General features: G+C 45.0%; 1 protein-coding gene across 1 annotated transcript in view; it reads left to right on the forward strand.

The window, feature by feature from the left end:
• Positions 1-390: 390 nt before the first annotated feature.
• Syk (spleen associated tyrosine kinase) overlaps positions 391-17,938 on the forward strand; it is a 31,230-nt gene continuing 13,682 nt past the window's right edge. Inside the window, exons 1-7 of the mRNA XM_090324391.1 lie at positions 391-705; positions 2,112-2,559; positions 5,484-5,644; positions 12,299-12,437; positions 14,883-14,964; positions 16,103-16,134; positions 16,671-16,739. Coding sequence (XP_090180517.1) covers positions 2,146-2,559; positions 5,484-5,644; positions 12,299-12,437; positions 14,883-14,964; positions 16,103-16,134; positions 16,671-16,739 — 897 coding nt within the window. The 5' untranslated portion in view covers positions 391-705; positions 2,112-2,145. The remainder of the gene's footprint in view (positions 706-2,111; positions 2,560-5,483; positions 5,645-12,298; positions 12,438-14,882; positions 14,965-16,102; positions 16,135-16,670; positions 16,740-17,938) is intronic.

The following is a 17,938-nucleotide window of genomic DNA, read 5'->3' on the forward strand; positions in this document are numbered from 1 at the left end:
TCATTGAAGATGAGAATCTCATGGGACTTTCCTACCCAGACTGGCTTCAAACTTCAGGCCTCAGATTTCAGTCTCCTGAGTAGCTAGGATTAGAAGCATGTGCCAGCCGTATCTAGCTTCGACATGCAAGTCTTACAGTACAGTCTGTGTGGGACTAGAGAGGCTTTGTGGGCAAAGCCCAGTCACAGTCTCCACTCAGCGGCTCACATCCTTCCATGGCTGTGTCTGTCAATCTCCCTCCCTTGCCGGCCCTCCCTCTCCCCCTCTCATTCCTTTCTCCATAGCATCACCTCCACCACACCTGCCTTTGCTCTATTTAGAGTTCCTGCTCCGGGGGCACCAGTTGCCATGGTAACTCCACATTCTGCATTCATGACTGGGACTCTTGTTTCTGTGACCCTGGTACTGTTGGCATCTGTATTCCTGGAGCGGGCACTCAGGGGACAGGGCTACAGAGACTCAGAAAAGACATTCACAGTGCCTGCCCTTCCTCTGCCCTACCTCTCAAGCTTTACTGCCCTCTAGGACAGTGGGCCCTGCCCCTGGGCCTTCCTTCACAACCCTCTCCTGTCCCCTGCTCAAGGCTGAAGATGCCAGAAAGTTAGATAAGGGAACGTTTTTGGATAAAGGACTGAAGTCCTAGAAGATACACATCAGATCCATGGTTGGGTCACAGCACGTCACCCAGTCATTCCCAAACCATGGGTATGTTTGTCTCCAGGGAACGCTTGACAAAGACTAGACTGGGGTTGTCATTGTCATGCCTGATAATGAGGTGCTATTGGCAGGAAGTGGGCAGAGGCAGGGGATGCTACTAAATGGCCTCAAGGGGACAAGACAGTGGTACCACCAAACCCACAGCCTACAGAGAGCTGTAGCCCTACTGTCACGCAAGCTAGACTGAATACCCATACGCTAAGGTAATGGGAGATGCTAGAAATGGTTGGGACTGCAGAAGGGAGGAAGGTGTGGTAAGGGCAGTTGTTTTAATGGGTAAATAGAGGGCATGGAAGGTGTGTCATATGTGAAAGGGAAACGTCATCATCCAGAAACCCAGGGTAGCTACTGGACAGCTGGCGCTGGTGGACTACTGACACCGATCAAGGAGATAGCAAGCAACAGCATCACAGTTAGTGGCACCGGTGGGCAGAATGACATGAACCCCTTGAAATATCAAGTGAAGAGACTTCCTTCACTTCAGGGGTTGCTGTGGGCGGGCATTGGGAGGAGTTTGGGGAAATTTGCTATGCATTGTGTATCTGGGGAGACAAGGTCATGTGAATGACTGGCTATGAGCTTGTGGAAGAAGCAAAGTCCATTGAAGCAGCCACAAGGCTGGCAACTAGAAAACTGTCTTTGGGGCATCTGGAGACACAGCTACTGGATATTTTGCATTTAGAGTAAGATAGTAATATATATTCATCATAGACACTAAGAGTGCTTTCAGTGAGCAGGGATTTTATTGATGTCTGGTAAATTCTGAAACATGCACAAGTCAGTCAAAATTTATATTCCTTTGGAACTTGCATTTCAGGATGAGGAAAGGCTTACATAGGTGCTATGGAGAAAGTCACCAAAATAGGCATGAAATTGCTCATCAGGAGATACTTTACCCACCAAGCTACACTGCTACCAGTCTAGCCACACCAACTAACAGTTGAGCTCCTACCTGTCCTTTTTATTTTATGTTGGTTTGTTTGTGTGTTTCCATTTCCTGGAGTTCACTTCAATAAAGCTTCTTTTAAGCCCGGAGTTTGGCCTAGTGGTAGAGGGCTTGCCTAGCATGCACAAAGACCCCGGTTTGATTCGGTACCACACACAATAGAAAAAAAGCTGGAAGTGATGCTGTGACTCCATCGGTAGAGCTCTAGGCTTGAGAAATCCCAAGGACAAAGCTCAGGCCCCGAGTTCAATCCTCAGGACTGGCAAAAATAAATAAATAAAGCAAGCTTATTTTATATGATCAGAGGCACAGAGGCACTGTGCCTTTGTGTTCATCTCCTCAGAATATCTTCCTCGGTCTCACACTGTGAAGGAAGGACTGGGTTCAGGCTCGTAAGGGCGCCCTTCTCGTACTCCACACTCACGGCACCCATGTCTGTCTTATGCAGGTGAACCCTGGCATCCTGAAGGGGTAGCAGAGGAATGGCAGGCAACACAGTAGAGAGTGCCAATCACCTACCTTTCTTTTTTGGCAACATCACCCGGGAGGAGGCCGAAGACTACCTGGTCCAGGGAGGCATGACAGATGGGCTATACCTGCTGCGTCAGAGCCGAAATTACCTGGGAGGGTTTGCCCTGTCGGTGGCCTGTGGCCGGAAGGCACACCACTACACCATTGAGAGAGAGCTCAATGGCTCCTATGCCATCTCTGGGGGCAGGGCCCACAACAGCCCTGCCGACCTCTGCCACTACCATTCCCAGGAGATGGATGGCCTCATCTGTCTCCTCCAGAAGCCCTTCAACCGGCCACCTGGGGTGCAACCCAAGACTGGACCCTTTGAGGACCTGAAGGAAAACCTTATCAGGGAGTATGTAAAACAGACCTGGAATCTGCAGGTGGGCAATTTACACGATTATGTTCACAGATGACCTGGTTCCTGCAGACCCAGATTCACTCTGTGAACCTCAAATAAGACCCCCTCTCCCTCTTCCTTTCCTTCTCTCTCTCCCCTCCCCCTCCCCCTTCTTCCTTGCCCTCTCCCCCCCCTCCCTGTCCTCTTCCCCTCCCTCCCCCCCACCTTGACAATCCTGGAGATTTTTTTTTTTTTGGCTGAAGACTAGCTAGCAATCCAGCACTTGAGCTACAGGTCCACTTCTGGCTCTTGTTGTTGTTGTTTGATGCTTAATCGGAGATAAGAATCTCTTGGGTTTATCTGGCTAGGCTGGCTTCCAACTGTGATCCTCAGATCCAGCTAGGATTCCAGGCTTGAGCTACTGAGGCCAAGCTGGTGTCCACTGTTTATGGTTGCACACACGTACTGATTCATACTTGATTTTATGACTTCTTGGCATCGTCTCTTGCAGACCCTTCTGTATCCACATAAATATAGTTTCTCCACCCTTCTTTTGGCAGCCTGGTACTGCCCAATGGGCACTGTGATTTATTTTACTCAGGCCTACTCTATTTAGTTACTCATCTTGGCACTGTTAAGGTCATCATTCTGTAGACAGGGGGACTTACACCTGCTAGGGCAATAATCTCCCATTTGAACGGTGCTCCTACTTCTTTTGATTTTAGTTTGCTTTTCAGGTAAGGCCTTTTTCTTTTATCCCAGCCAGCCTAAGGTTCATGTTCCCATCTTTATCTCCCACGTAGTTAGGATGACAGATGAGCATCGTGACAAAGAGTTTGTTTTTGAAATAGGATCTTATTAACTTCTGCCAGATTTGACCTTGAAATATGATTCTTCCTGTCTCTCCCTCCCAAGTGGCTGGGATTATAAACATGCTCTACCATACTTGTTTCCCTTCCCCATCATATTCCGAAGCCAACAGGTTTGGTTGAAAGCTTCTCATTTGGACTTAAGTAATAAACATTTTCCTCGTGCTTTCTGGATGTCTATTCTATGCACTTTGCGGTGCTATTTGACACATGCAGATTATAATGTGTGTGTGTCATCCTGTAATCCTAGCTACTCAGGAGGCTGAGGTTTGAGGGTCGTGGGTCATTCATGAAAGTGAGACTCTTGTCTCCAGTTACCATCAGAAAACCAAAAAGTGGCACTGTGGCTCAAAGTGGAAGAGCACTAGCCTTGAGCTGAAAAGTTCAGAGACAGCGCCCAGGTCCCAAAGTTCAAGCCCCACAACCAACAAAAAAATTTTTTTTGTAAGATTACATACCGAGATTCCTTTTACTCTTCAACAGATTCTGTATTAATTCAGTCTTGTAGACAAGGAACCATAATATTGTAATGCTCAATATTTTAATTAGCATTATTAGATATATGTATGATTTATGGGTTATAGTTTGCACACAGTAAATTTATCCTTTTCTAGTGTGCTGTCCTGTGGACTCTGACAACTGAAAAGCATCATGTAACCCTCTCAATCGAGACAGAAAGGAATATTGATGCTGATAACTCACCCCTGTAATCCTAGCTACTCAGATGGCTGAGTTCTGAGGATTGGGGTTGAAAGCCAGCCAGGGCAGAAAAGTCTGTGAGATTCTTATCTTCGATTAAGCAGCAAAAAGCCAGAGGCAGAGGTGTGGACTTGAACAAAAAAAAAAATCCACGTGAGAGCTAAAGGCTCAGGCCCTGGGACCAGCATAAAACAATTAAAAATTAAAAGGCACAAGGAGTTCCGTTACTGCATCATGTACCCTTCGTCCCACACATGGAATCCTGGAGTTACATTCCCACCATCTGCTGGTGGTGGTGTCTGTGGCGTTGTGTTGTCTAAGTGAACACCACAGCGATGCACCATAGCCTCTCCATTCACTTTAGTCCAGATGCCATGTGTCCATAAGCCTGGCTGCCTTTGGCACTCTGTCTGTGAAATACGTTGTTCTTGATTTTGGTGTATGTGTGTGTGTGTTTGTGTGCTACATCTAAAGCTTGAATGTAGGCTCTCATACGCTAGCCTTTGCTTCACCTGTCAAATATGATGGAAACAAAAATCAGTGTGCTCACATTCCAATCTCTTCTCCTCTCGCTGTGTCTGCGATGGTTGTATTTCTCATTTTTTTTTACTGCTCGAGTTCTCTTGATAAAGGCAAATAATCAAGCTCTGGATCTTCATTTGTTACTGTCAAGAAGATCTATTTCGTCTTGCTAAGAAGGATGAGAAAGCACTTAGTTCCCAACTTCACTTTTTGGTTTTGATTTTTGTTACTGTCGTGTCCACATGATCAAGACTGCTCCCCTGCTCTCCGGCACCATCTCCAACACGTGATGGCTGTGTGTACATGGCTCATTCTCATCTTAAAGCTCCTGGCTGGCTATGAAATCACCATGACCTAACATAACCATCAATTTAGAGACTGACTATGGTTTCAAGGACCCAGAGCAAGAAATCATGAACTATATGAGGTAGTGTTAAAATTTGACCTGGCTTTGAAAAAAAAATCAAGTCCCACAGTCCTGGGGCTTGAACTCAGGGCCTGGGCATGTCCTTGGGCTTTCTCAAGGCTAGCACCCTACCACTTGAACCACAGCACCACTTCCAGCTTTTCCTGCGTATGTGGTACAGAGGAATTGAACCCAGGGGCTTCATGCGTGGTAGGCAAGCACTCTACTACTAGGCCATGCTCCTAGCCCCAAAATGATGTCTTTATTCCAATATCTACCTTGTTATTTATATAATGGGAGGTATGTGAGCAATTTATCTTACTGGTTTTATTTATTGAGTGAATGAGTGAGGAGAGCATGGATGAATGAGGTTTGATTTTGCTTTGTGACACTTGCCTTAAGACAGATTGTACCTGACTTCAGTCTGTCCATCTCTATCTGGCCTACACACTCTCTCCTTGCCCACTGCAGGGCCAGGCTCTGGAACAAGCCATCATCAGCCAGAAGCCCCAACTGGAGAAGCTGATTGCCACCACAGCCCATGAGAAAATGCCCTGGTTCCATGGAAACATCTCCCGGGATGAGTCAGAACAGACGGTCTTGATAGGATCGAAGACAAATGGGAAATTTTTGTAAGTATTGTGTCTTTTCCCTCCTCTTCCACCTTTGGGGGATGTTTTTGCACACTTGAGAAATGACTCAGTGTCTTTCTGAGTGGTCCTCGTGAGATCCCAGGAAGGGGTTATATGCTACGTCTATCTCACAATATGTATACAGGTCTATCCTAAGGATATTTCAGATGGAAGCTGTCACTTGTGGTTCAACATGAGTTTTATCCTGTCTCATCCTAAGTGGTGACATGGTATTTAAACATATGTAGACACACAAAGGTTGAATATTGCTTTATGCAAAATGGTTAGGAGTTCTTTGGATTTCAGATTTTTCCCAATTTTGGACTATTTGCATACACAAGCGATATGGGTATTGGACCCGTCTACACTTGAAATGCATGTATGATTCATATATACCTTAAATGCATAGCCTCCGGTAATTTTACAGGATACTTTAATATGCCTGCATTTTAACCAGTCATTTAAGATCACCTATAGAATTTTCTACTGTGGCATCATGCGAATAAGCAAAGAATGTCAGGTTTTATACTATTTCCATTCTTCAACTTTCTGATGATTCTCTTATTGGCAAATATGAGATATGACAACAACAAATATCAGATATTCTGGTAATCAAGAAAAACTCCGACACCACCATTTTTTTCCACTCTGATTTGACCATGGACAGATAGTATAAATTGGAGTGGATTATGTGATGCAGTCCTCTAAACAAAAGCAGCCTTATGACTTCAGACATCAGAAGACAGAGATCTTGTGCCTTAAACCCTCATAATCTTTGGTAGAGCCATGTGAGCCCAAGTTTAAAAAGTAGAGGAGGACCAGGTCAGTTCAATATGGTCCCTGACCCCCCAGTCAGGAGCCACCAGTGGGCCAATAAACCTCTTTTTCCAAGATGTTGTTGCCAGAGTGGCACAGAGGGTGATGCCAGTCAAGGAAACAATCCTTTATGTTTATCCCCCCCCCCCAGTATTCCCAGTAGAGATGCTTCTTGTGTGGTGGGAGTCGGACAGGAAGGACCACTGTCCTATTTCTGTTGTAGATTCATAATCAGGATTAGTGGTATAACCTTCTAAGCCAGCAAATTCCTTAGCCAGCTATCCACTTTCCCTAGAAATAAAGAGATTCTTTGTGTAGCCATCTATTGAAAGACTTTCCCCCAAACTTTTAATTTTAACTACAATTATAACTATCATCTTATTGAAAGAAAAAAAGAATGGCTCATGCTGCCAGCACTGGATGGCAGGAATGTAGTATGCCCCAGACCCCGTCAGTGCTGGCAAGATCAGAGGGAAGAGGACACTTCCCGACTGTCATGCCTTCAGAAGTTTGGCCTTTCTTCCACTTCTTCTCAGAATTAATTTCCAGCCCAAAAGTCATGGGACTGCAGACTCAGCATCATGACACACAGAGTGCCCGAATGACAATGTACACACAGCCTAACTGCTGACCTCTTGATGCTCTCAGGCTCTTTGGGGAACAGCCGTGTCCCAGAGCAGATCATTTTTCCTGACGACCATGGTTGCACGCTGCTTGAGCCAGAATCCTGTCCATATCATCCATTTTCCAGGGATGTGTACTCACCCCTTGCAGAAGGCAGGAGGCCCATATGCAACCCATTCTATTCATTTAGTCTCCAAGGACTGATATCTCTCAGCCCCTCATGGCACATTTGATTTCCAGGTGCTTTGTAGAAGCGATTCTCAGAATCGTCATGCATGCATTCATCTTGGCTGATGCCAGATTCCTAAGTAATTGTATTTTTAGTTTGTGTGTGTGTGTGTGTGTGTGTGTGTGTGTGTGTGTGTGTGTGTGTGTAGTGAGGTTTGAACCCAAGGCCTGGGCACTGACCATTAGCATTTTTATTCAAGGCTAGTGCTCTGTCACTGGGGTCATACCTTCACTTCTGGTTTTTGGATATTTAATTGGAGATGAGAGCCTCACAGAGTTTTCTGACTAAGCTGGCTTCAGCTTATGATCCTCCGATCTCAGCCTCCTGAGTAGCCAGGACTACCAATGCAAGCTACCAGTACTCAGCAAGTAACCTCGTTTTTTTTTTTTTTTTTTACTAAGTACCCTCAAGCTTTTTTGCACTGGGCTATTGCTCCATCTTATATTGCAATGGCTGAATTGTTCCCGAGGACTGTCACATCAGCTCCACCCCAGTGCCCACTGCCTCCTGATCTGAAAGGCTTGACTGTGGAGGATGGATAGATAGATATATGGACAGACAGACAGACAGACAACATTCTTCCCTTGGGCCTTGTCTCAGGTAGGGGGTCCATCAAAAGGCAGGGGCCCAAATCTGAAGATGACACAGGCTTGCTTCAAAGCCTATGCTCTGTATCAAGGATAGGCCCTTCGGCCCAAGGATAACTTTGGCATCGAGGCTGAGCTTCTATGGGTGTGAGCATCACTGAGGACATTCTAAACTTCGTCTTGAAAACTCACAGGAGCGCATTTGTGGTCAATGCCAGATTCTTCTCTGTTCAGTGTGCTTTCTATATCTGTAGCGCTAGGGAATTCTCATTACCAGGGACTCTCAGGGTTGTTTTTCCCATGATTAGAAGGCAGTTTTACTATTTGGTGATTCTGATCTCGTGGGACTTGGCCTTCCTGCAGAACTTAATGGGAACGCTTGACTGTAGCTGGTGTATGGGCTTCAGCTCTCTCTCTCTTCACTATTAAACAGTGTTTAATAGTGTTTAAGTAGGGTATGCATATGTGTAGATAGTGGGAAGTTTGTAAATGGTATTAAACTTGATTCTTCTTTGTCTGGCACAGGCAGTACCATACTAGGTTGTCCTGACCAGATTCCTTCATCCTTATATGCGTCTTTATCTGTGCTTCTTTTATGGGAAGTAGAGCTAAAAATTCTCTATAAAAATCTTTTTTTTGGTCAGTAGTAGTAGGTCTTGAGCTCAGGGCCTGGGAACTAACCATGAACTTTATTCAAAACTAGTGCTCTACTACTTGAAGCCAAAATTCCACTTTCGGTTTTCTAGAGTTTAATTAGAGATAAGAGTCTCACGGACTTTTGCTGCCTGGGCTGGCTTCAAAATTCAATCATCAGGTCTCAGGCTCCTGAACACATAGGATTACAGGCACGAGACACCAGTACCCAGCCTCCATGAACTCTTTAAAAAAAAACATCAGATTCTGTAGTCACAAATCCAGTGTGAACACTTCTGCCTCTAGCCCACAGTGATGATCCAATGTCCAGGAGATTCTGAACCTGCTTTGTGCGTGTGTGTGTGTGTGTGTGTGTGTGTGTGTGTGTGTGTGTGTACGCAATGCACACTCCTGAACTGAGGCTTGAATGTGGGGTTTCACACGCTTAGCTTTTGGCTTCTTCTCTCAAGGCTGGTATTCAACCATTTGAGCCACGCCTCCATTTTCTGCCAGGCAGTCCTCTTATTCTGACATTCATGATGCTTTGGTCCTTTCCACCCTTTCCTGATTCTCCTGGTTTCCTGCAGGCTCTGATCTCTACTTCTCCTGTTCATTGTTTTGGCCACCCTCAGTCTTGCCTCTTTCTCCTCCCTCCAGCATGCTTCAAGGCTCTTGTTTCCTGGCGATGCTATGTGAGTCTCCCTTCCCTGACCAGCCACCTTCCCAATCTTCCCTCTGAAGGGACCTGGGCATCTGTGATCTGAAAAGGAAAAAATAATTTTTTACGATTCCCACTACTATGCTTTCATCACTTGATTTAGAGTAAAGCAATATACATGCATGTGCTGAGCATGAAGCCAGGCACATTGTAGAAGCTCATAATAAACACAGGCAAATTCGTCCTCATTCATGAATGCAGAAAGTACAGTCCTAGTGGAGTAGAAAGGCCCAGTGGTCATTCTCACTGAATTACATATGAGAGCTCATTCTAGAACCTTTAGCTTGCTTTACAATTCAGCAAACTCTGGTCCTGAACATCTGCTGTCTTCCTCTGCAGTGCTCTTCCATTGTTTTCTCTCTGGAGAAGCCACTGGAGGATGCAGAGCCCATCCCCCACGGCCTTCTTCAAAATTCATTATTATGGCATGACTATTTTCAATGTCCAGAAGGGAGGTTGAAATGGAAAAAATATTCATCTGAGCTGCTAAAAGCTGTTCAGAAGTCTGAGACCTTGAAATCCCATTCCTGGATGAGGCCACATGAAGAATGCTATGGCCAGCATGGAAGATCCTATGCCTATATATCTCATCATGTTTTTGGCACAGCGCAGCTTAGGGCATTGTAAATGGCTGCTTTCCCATTATACCTCATGTCTGATGAAAGCAGGATGTGATGCACCTGTCCTTTTTTTCATCCAAAGTATCTTGGTGTGAAATGGCTTTTAAATTCCCATATTGTGCCAGATTTTGAAAGCAGAATTATCATTTTCATTGTGCTTAATGTCCAAGTAAATATGTTATTGTCTTGGCTAAGAGCCCTTGCAAATCAGAAAGAGCCAAAAATAAGTGGAAGATGACTTTAAAAGCTCATACATGGGCTGGGTGCTAGTGGCTCTCAGCTGTAGTTCTAGCTACTCAGAAGACTCATATCTGAGGATTGCAGCTCAAAGCCAGCTCTAGTAGGAAAGTACATGAGGCATAAAGCTCCAATTAACCACCAGAAAGTCTGAAGTGAAACTGCAGTTCAAAATGGTAGAGAGCTACCAGCCTTGAGCAAAAAAGTTAAAGGGCAGAGTCCTGGATCCCAAGTTCAAGCCTCAGTATGGGCGTACACACACAAATAGCTGAATTCATGCTAGACTTGTGAAGAGTCATCAACTAATCCCTAATGCTATCTGAACTTCAGTTTTACTTCCTGGCTTTAGTTGTGTGGCGTGGAAAACCAAAATGACTCCACTAACCAAGTACGATCGAGTCAGCCAAGGGGCCATCAGGGGAGTTAACATCTCAGGATGCTGGCAGCTCACTTGGGGAGAAAGGGGCAGTTTTCACACGTGGTGGTGGAGGGGCAGGGCGGAGGGGTGTTCCTTTCCTGAACCAAGAAAGTTCTGCGTGAATCTCCCACTCCACTAGCTGCCTTGAGCAGTGAGAAATGCACAACACCTGGCTACCGTGCTCAGCCAAGCACCTCTTTTTTTTTTTGCCAGTCCTGGGCTTGAGCTCAGGGCCTGAGCACTGTCCTTGGCCTTTCTCAAGGCTAGAGCTCTACCACTTGAGCCTCAGCACCACTTCCGGCTTTTTTCTATGTATGTGGTACCGAGGAATCGAACCCGGGTCTTCATGCATGCTAGGCAAGCACTTTAACCACTAGGCCAAACTCCCGGCCCCAGCCAAGCACCTCTTGAAACAAAATTCTGGAATATCTTGAGTCTTACAGAGCAGGGAAAAAAGAAGTACGGCCACCTTTGATTCCAAAGCCTTCACTTTCATTGTGGTTCTGGTCATGATTTCTTGCCACCTGGAAGAAATCTCTCTGCTATTCAGGTCCCTTGGCCCTGACATCCAAGGCATGGTGACTTCTTCCCAAGAACCATGCATTGAGATGGGCTGCTTAACATTGGGGATCTCAGCTTGCTTGTTTCAGCAAATGCAGCGGCCTTGGAGATTTCCTGGGCCTCCGATGGCTTGCCCTTTCTCGGATCTCTTGATCTGAAGGGCTTGGGCTACAGAAATGGTTGGCAGTGACTGAGACAAGTTATTGGGAGATTCATCTGGACTATGCACCCCAAGTTCTACAGGTCCTTCCCACCTCCCTCTTGACTCCCCTTTCTGTCAAGAATGCCCTGCCTGTGTCTTGCAGAGGGAGTGCTCGTAGGTAGGCATGATGTCAGCCCGAGACTCAGGAGAATGTGGGGATCACTGAGGAGTCCCCAGGACCATGGTGAAAATGGAATGTTGATGTGCACACCTAGGCCTGGGGCCGCCCCTGCTACTTCCCTGGACAGGGAGAATGTGGGGAATCTGTTACCATCCTCGATGAATATTTGAAAGCCCAGCCTTTCCTGGAATGAAGAGGGAGAAAAGAGATAAAGAAGGGCCTGGGGCATTAGAGGCGTTCACATCTTTTCATCCATGTTCTAGAAGGGTGCTGGTGAAACACCTATCTAAGTCAGTAGGGTTGTAGCATCTGTGGATCTGACCCCAATCCAGACCCTAGTCAGGAAGAGAGAGGAACCCAGTGGGTTTCTTAGATTCCCCAGGTCCTGGGCCAATCGCCTTGAGCTGATTCTGGTACTGAATTTTGAACACAAGACCTGGCATTGTCCCTTTTGTGTGCTCGACGACTTGAGTCACAGCTCCACTTCTGGCTTTTTGGTAGCTAATTAGAGATAAGAGACTCACAGTCTTTCCTACCCAAGCTGGCTTTAACCCATGATCCTTAGATCTCAGTCTACCGAGTAGCTACAATTACAGGGGTAAGCTTCTGGGATCCAGCTTCTAGATGGTTCTGATTGTCCTCTGGGGCTCTAGGAACTTCCTGGACCTTCATGATGGTCCATCCACAACCTGACAGCATCTCCCTGTTGCAAGCACACTGTAACTTGCCCTTCCTTGTCTGCTACTAGATAAGCCTTCCCAGGATTTCCAGGACTGGCCCCCATTCCCGGAGAGCATCTGCTGGCCACCTTGATGAAGGCCTCTGTCCCGGGCTTCTACCCTCAGATTGGTTGAAGTAGGGCTGAAGTGGCCCTGTTGTCTCTTCCAGGATCAGAGCCAGAGACAACAATGGCTCCTATGCTCTGTGCCTGCTGCATGAAGGGAAGGTGCTACACTACCGCATCGACAAGGACAAGACAGGAAAACTCTCCATCCCCGAGGGGAAGAAGTTTGACACACTCTGGCAGGTATGTGCCATCCTCTCTGCCCTCCTGGGCAGAGCACATAGTCCTCTAGAGTCCCAGGCACTGTAGGCCAGCTAGAACCTGGAAGAACCATTCCGATGACTGTACACAGCATAAAAGCGTAGATGGCCCCTGAGAGGAGCTCAGGGATAGAGATGCTGCAGTGTGCCCCAAAGGTTCTTTGCCTTTCTCACAACAGCAGGGCCTCTCTGTATGGAGGGTGCAGTGACTTAGGGACTGAGTCTGCCTCCTTTCCCCAGCTGCTGCCAGTCCAGGGATGTTATAGCACTCATCTTAAAAAGGTTTCTTCTTAGCCCAGCTGTTAGTAACCTTGGAAACAAATCGCTGGTCTGGAGTTCTTCTGGCATTTAGGAGACTTACACAGTGCTCACTGCTGTTTATCCATCCATCTCGGGAGAGCGCATGTTGCTTTTCTTGATTCTGTGTGACCTGATGATTCAGAAAAATCCTGGCAAGGGCTCTTTTGGGCACCATTTTAGCCGAGCTACTCTGTGTGTGTGTGTGTGTGTGTGTGTGTGTGTGTGTGTGTGTGTGTGTGTGTGTGTGTGAGAGAGAGAGAGAGAGAGAGAGAGAGAGAGAGAGAGAGAGAGAGAGAGAGAGAGATTTGAACATGGAGTCTCTCTCTCCCCCTTGACTTTCTTGCATCTGGCTGGTGCTCTACCTCTTGAGCTGTACCTTCCAGTCCAGCTGGTCAATGGGAGATGGAGTCTTATAGACTTTCTGCCTAGACTAACTACCACGATTCTATAGGTCTGAACTTCGTGAGTAGCAAGGATTATAGGTGCCCCAAATTGTTAATCTGGCTAGAAATGGCCATCTTTAACTCCTGTAATAAGGGACATGCTGAGAGGAGAGCTCAAATTTCCCCATGCAAGCCCAGCCAGAGCCACACAGGGGAGTCAATGTGGATGAAAGGACCCAATGCTCTGTCTTCTTAAAAGCTAAGGCCACAGGTTATCCTCATACCCTTTAAAGAACTTGAACTCGCTTTCCATAATGTGATTTCATTCTTAATTCTATAGCTGAAAAAGTAGGTACTTATATATTGTATTTTATTGTGGGGATAATGTATAGAGGGGTTACAGTTATATTCATCAGGTAAAGGGTTCATTCTTCTCGAACCTTAATACCCCTTCTCATGTTTTTTCCCCCCTTTTCCTCCCCCCACCCCTCCCAATATTATGAATATTCAAGTATACCAGTCATAATGGAGACATTGTCTTTTGGTTTCTAGTCTCATTCTCATGTATCTGTGCAATGATGCTGATTTGAAAAAGCACTTAACCTTTGTATACTTCGTGTCTACGGCCTTAGAGATAACTGTTGCCTGCTTTCTGGCATTATATTTCAATCACGGTCTTTTGCATTGCTCAAGAGTCATTTATGACCTGATTGCTGGTGGCTCACACCTGTAATGCCAGCTACTCAGGAGGCTGAGATCTGAGGATTGTGATTCAAAACCAGCTCTGCCGACATCTAAAAAACTCTTTTCTCCAATTAACCATCAAAAATCTGGACATGAAGGAGTAGCTGAAGTGGTAGAGTGCCAGCCTTGAACACCAAAGCTAAGTGTCAAAGCCTAGTCTCTGAGTTCAAACCCTAGTATCAGCATAAAAAACAAGCAGAAACCAAAACCAAGAATCCAGACCAGCGTGCATTTCGAGGCTCCTGGAGGGGATAAGTGCAACTCATTGATAGATCATATGGGTGATGCCCTTAGTTCAGGCCTCACTGTTGCAAAAAAAATAATCATTGTTTAAAAAAAAAGAAAAGAAAAACAAAGTCATATGTAATGGCACATCCTTGTAATCCTGAAGCCAGGAGACTGTGCATTTGACATCACATAAAGAAACCTTATTTCAAAAAGTGAGCAAATTATAAGTATCTTCACAACAAATAGTCATACATCCCATAAGCCAGCCCCGCCTTTGAAGGCCACATCTGCTCATTAAGTGTCTCGTATAGTATTTCAGCTCACAGTAGCATTCAACACCACTAATGGTTGAAAAGTTCCTTCCTGAGACTTGACTGTTTTGTGGTGGATTGCTTTGGTTAATCATAGCAGTCAGCCTCAATGACATGCTGTATATTTTCTAGGCAATTTTTAAAATGTGTATGCCAGTACTGGGGCTTGAACTAAAGGCCTTCTGGTTTGGCTATTTCACTCAAAGCTGAGGCTCTACAACTTGGGCCACACCTCCACCCTCTAGATTTTTGCTGGTTAATTGGAGATAAGAATCTTCCAGACTTTTCTGCTTGAGGTGGCTTCAACACACAATCCTCAGATCTCATCCTTCTGAGTAGCCAGGATTACAGAGCCCTCAGCATACCACTTGCCAGGTTCAGGTTCCACCTTGGCAGGAAAGCTGCAGTCCTTTTCCCTATCCTGGGTCCCCTTATTCACCAAACTTCCTTCTTCTCTTCCAGCTGGTGGAGCACTATTCTTACAAGCCAGATGGTTTGTTAAGAGTTCTTACAGTGCCGTGTCAGAAGATTGGCTCACAGACGGGTGAGTTACAAATCCATCCGAGCATCTGTCTGGGGAATATTCGTCATAACCAGCCTCCGTCAGTTTTGGTCAATGCCAGGTTCTGGTGGGGACAAAGTCTTGTTTTTACCTAACGATTAAATGTGATGGCAGATCACCCCAGGTTCAAATAGGCACCTGTGACTCATGCCTCTAATTCTAGCTACTCAGGAGGCTGAGACCTGAGGATTAGGCTCCAAAGCCAGCCAGGGAAGAAAACTGTGAGACTTTTTCTTTTTAATCATTAATTAGATAGGTATCTTCTAATAACTCCAGAAGTAGAACTATTGCTCAAGAAGTAAAGCAGTGGCTTTGAGCTAATGGTCATTGTTCAGACTCTGAGTTCAAGTTCTAGTACTGGCACACACACAGAGAAAAACAGTCAATTAGAGTGTATACCGTGGCTTGGGTCTTTAATCCTAGCTACTCAAGAGTTTAATATGAGCAGGACAGTGATTTAAAGCCAGCCTGGGCAGAATAGTCCAGAGTCTTGTCTCCAATTAACCAACAAAAGTCTGGACTGGAACCATGGCTCAAGTGGTAGAGCATTGGTAACCAAGAAAGTCAAACAAGCCAAGTGAGCATGAGCCCCTGAGTTTAAGCCTTAGTAGTGGTACACACTTGTATACACACACACAGACACAGACAGACACACACACACACACAAATACACACAAATAATTATTCACTACAAGTTATTACACTTGAAATCCTAATGAATTTTAATTGAATGACTGGAATCACCAGTGATAGAGGATTACAAAGAGAGAAATGCAGAAAGGTTTCTCTCTTCTCAAAAAATAATGTGTCAGGGCCGGGAGTTTGGCCTAGTGGTAGAGTGCTTGCCTAGCATGCATGAAGACCTGGGTTCGATTCCTTGGTACCACATGCATAGAAAAAAGCTGGAAATAGTGCTGAGGCTCAAGTGGTAGAGCTCTAGCTTTGAGAATGTCCAAGGACATGGCTCAGGCCCTGAGTTCAAGCCCCAAGCCTGGCCAAAAAAAAAAAAAAAGTAATATGTCCCTGTCACATTGACTGGCAGTAGAGAAGAGATAGTAGATGTCATTCACTAATAAAGCAATGATTTTCCAGATTCTAAACTACAAATATTACCTTTCAGGTCATCCACAAAGTGCAAGTTCGCCTCTTCCGGTAAGTGTGATTATTAATATCACCCAAGGAGAGATGACTGAGTGTCAACATGGCTACAAAGCAGGTTTAGCAAACCGTGGGAAAGGCTATTGTTTTGTCAGTATTTACTTATTTAGTGCTGGTACTGGGATTTGAACTCAGGGGCTATGCCATAGCTTTTTCACTTAAGACTGTACTTGGAAGCCAGCCTAGGCAGAAAAGACCCTGAGACTCTTACCACCAATTAACCAACAAAAAGCTACAGGTAGAGGCCTAGTTCAAGTGATATAGAGCCAACCTTAAGTAAAAAGCCAAGCAAGAGTATGAGAAGCCCAGAATTCAAGCCTTAGTACTGGTACTAAATCAATCAATCAATCAATCAATCTCATTGAAGCAGCACAATGTCAATCAAGGGTAGAGATGGGTGAGAGAGGAGGGCTTATTTCAGCAGTGATGATACAGAAAAAAGCAAGTTGAAATAGTCTGCCCATATAATCTGCCCTGCATTTGTTTCCTGAAACTAAACTTACTGTTCCTCTTGCTATTATGATTTCTAGACTTGGTTACCTGGTGGAATAATCTCAAGAATCAAATCCTACTCCTTCCCCAAGCCTGGCTACAGAAAGGTGCTAAATGGTTCCCTGCTTACTGTTGCTAATTAAGTGGTCTTGCATGTAGCTCATGGTTCCTTTGCCCTCTGCCACACGGCTTCTCTGTCTGTCTGTCTGCATGTGTAGCTGTTAGTACCTGTTGTTCTGGGCAGTCCATACCAAGTACTCTGGTGCTTCTAGTGGGTTCTAGTCAGTCTGCTTCTTGAACTGCGAAAGCCTGACATTGCAATCACTTCCTTCAGTGTAGTCTATGATGGCTCGGTCAGTATCAGAAAGTCTTGGCAAACCAGGTGCTGTAATCCTGTGTACCGAGGAGGCTGAGGTCTGGGGCTGGGAACATTGCCTAGTGGTAGAGTGCTTGCCCAGCACACATGAAGCCCTGGGTTTGATTCCTCTGTACCACATACACAGAAAAAGTCAGAAGTGGTGCTGTGGTTCAAGTGGTAGAGCTCTAACCTTGAGAACGCTCAAGGATAGTACCTAGGCCCTGAGTTCAAGCCCCAGGACTGGCAAAAAGAAATCTGTTCTGAGGATCACACCCATACAAAGCCAGCCTGAACAAACAAAGCCAAGAGACTATTATCTCCAACTAACCAGCAAAAACCAGAAGTAGAAATGTGGATCGAATGGTAGAGCACTAGCCTTGAGAAAAAAAAAAGTCAAGTAAAAATGTAAGACCCTGAGCTCAAACCCTAGTACCAAATATCCTAGCATCACAAAAGGAAAAACAAAAAGGAAAAGATTGAATTAATTTTTAAACAGAAATTAATATTAGAAAATTATTCATCTGATTAAAATCCTAAAGTTGCTTTCTCAGTAAAAAGAAAAAAAGATGGTTGCCTAATTAAATGTATAACAATGCACTGAATTTTTAAAGATGCTCAGAATATTAGATCATCAACAGAGTCAGATTTTAGGGTGTAAGCTCTGGATTAAATATATCATTACAATTTCTGTTTTTATCAATAGATAAAGTGTCCACTGTTCAGCCAATCTCAAAAAAGAGCAAATTTTAATTTCTTCATGGTTATTTTTTAATAATTTGGGTGCAAAAATTCATATGAAAACTTTCCTAAGTAGTTAGTGAAGATTATACTTTAAGATTGTTTAGAAAAATTAAAATTGTTTATAACAGAAGCCTAAAAGAAAGTCAGGCGCCAATGGCTCTCACCTATAATGCTAACTATTACAGAGGTTGAAATCTGAGGATCATA

The sequence above is a fragment of the Megascapheus bottae genome, chromosome 34 (assembly GCF_031878675.1).
Source record: "Megascapheus bottae isolate mThoBot1 chromosome 34, mThoBot2.hap1, whole genome shotgun sequence".
NCBI classification, from domain to species: Eukaryota; Metazoa; Chordata; class Mammalia; order Rodentia; family Geomyidae; genus Megascapheus; species Megascapheus bottae.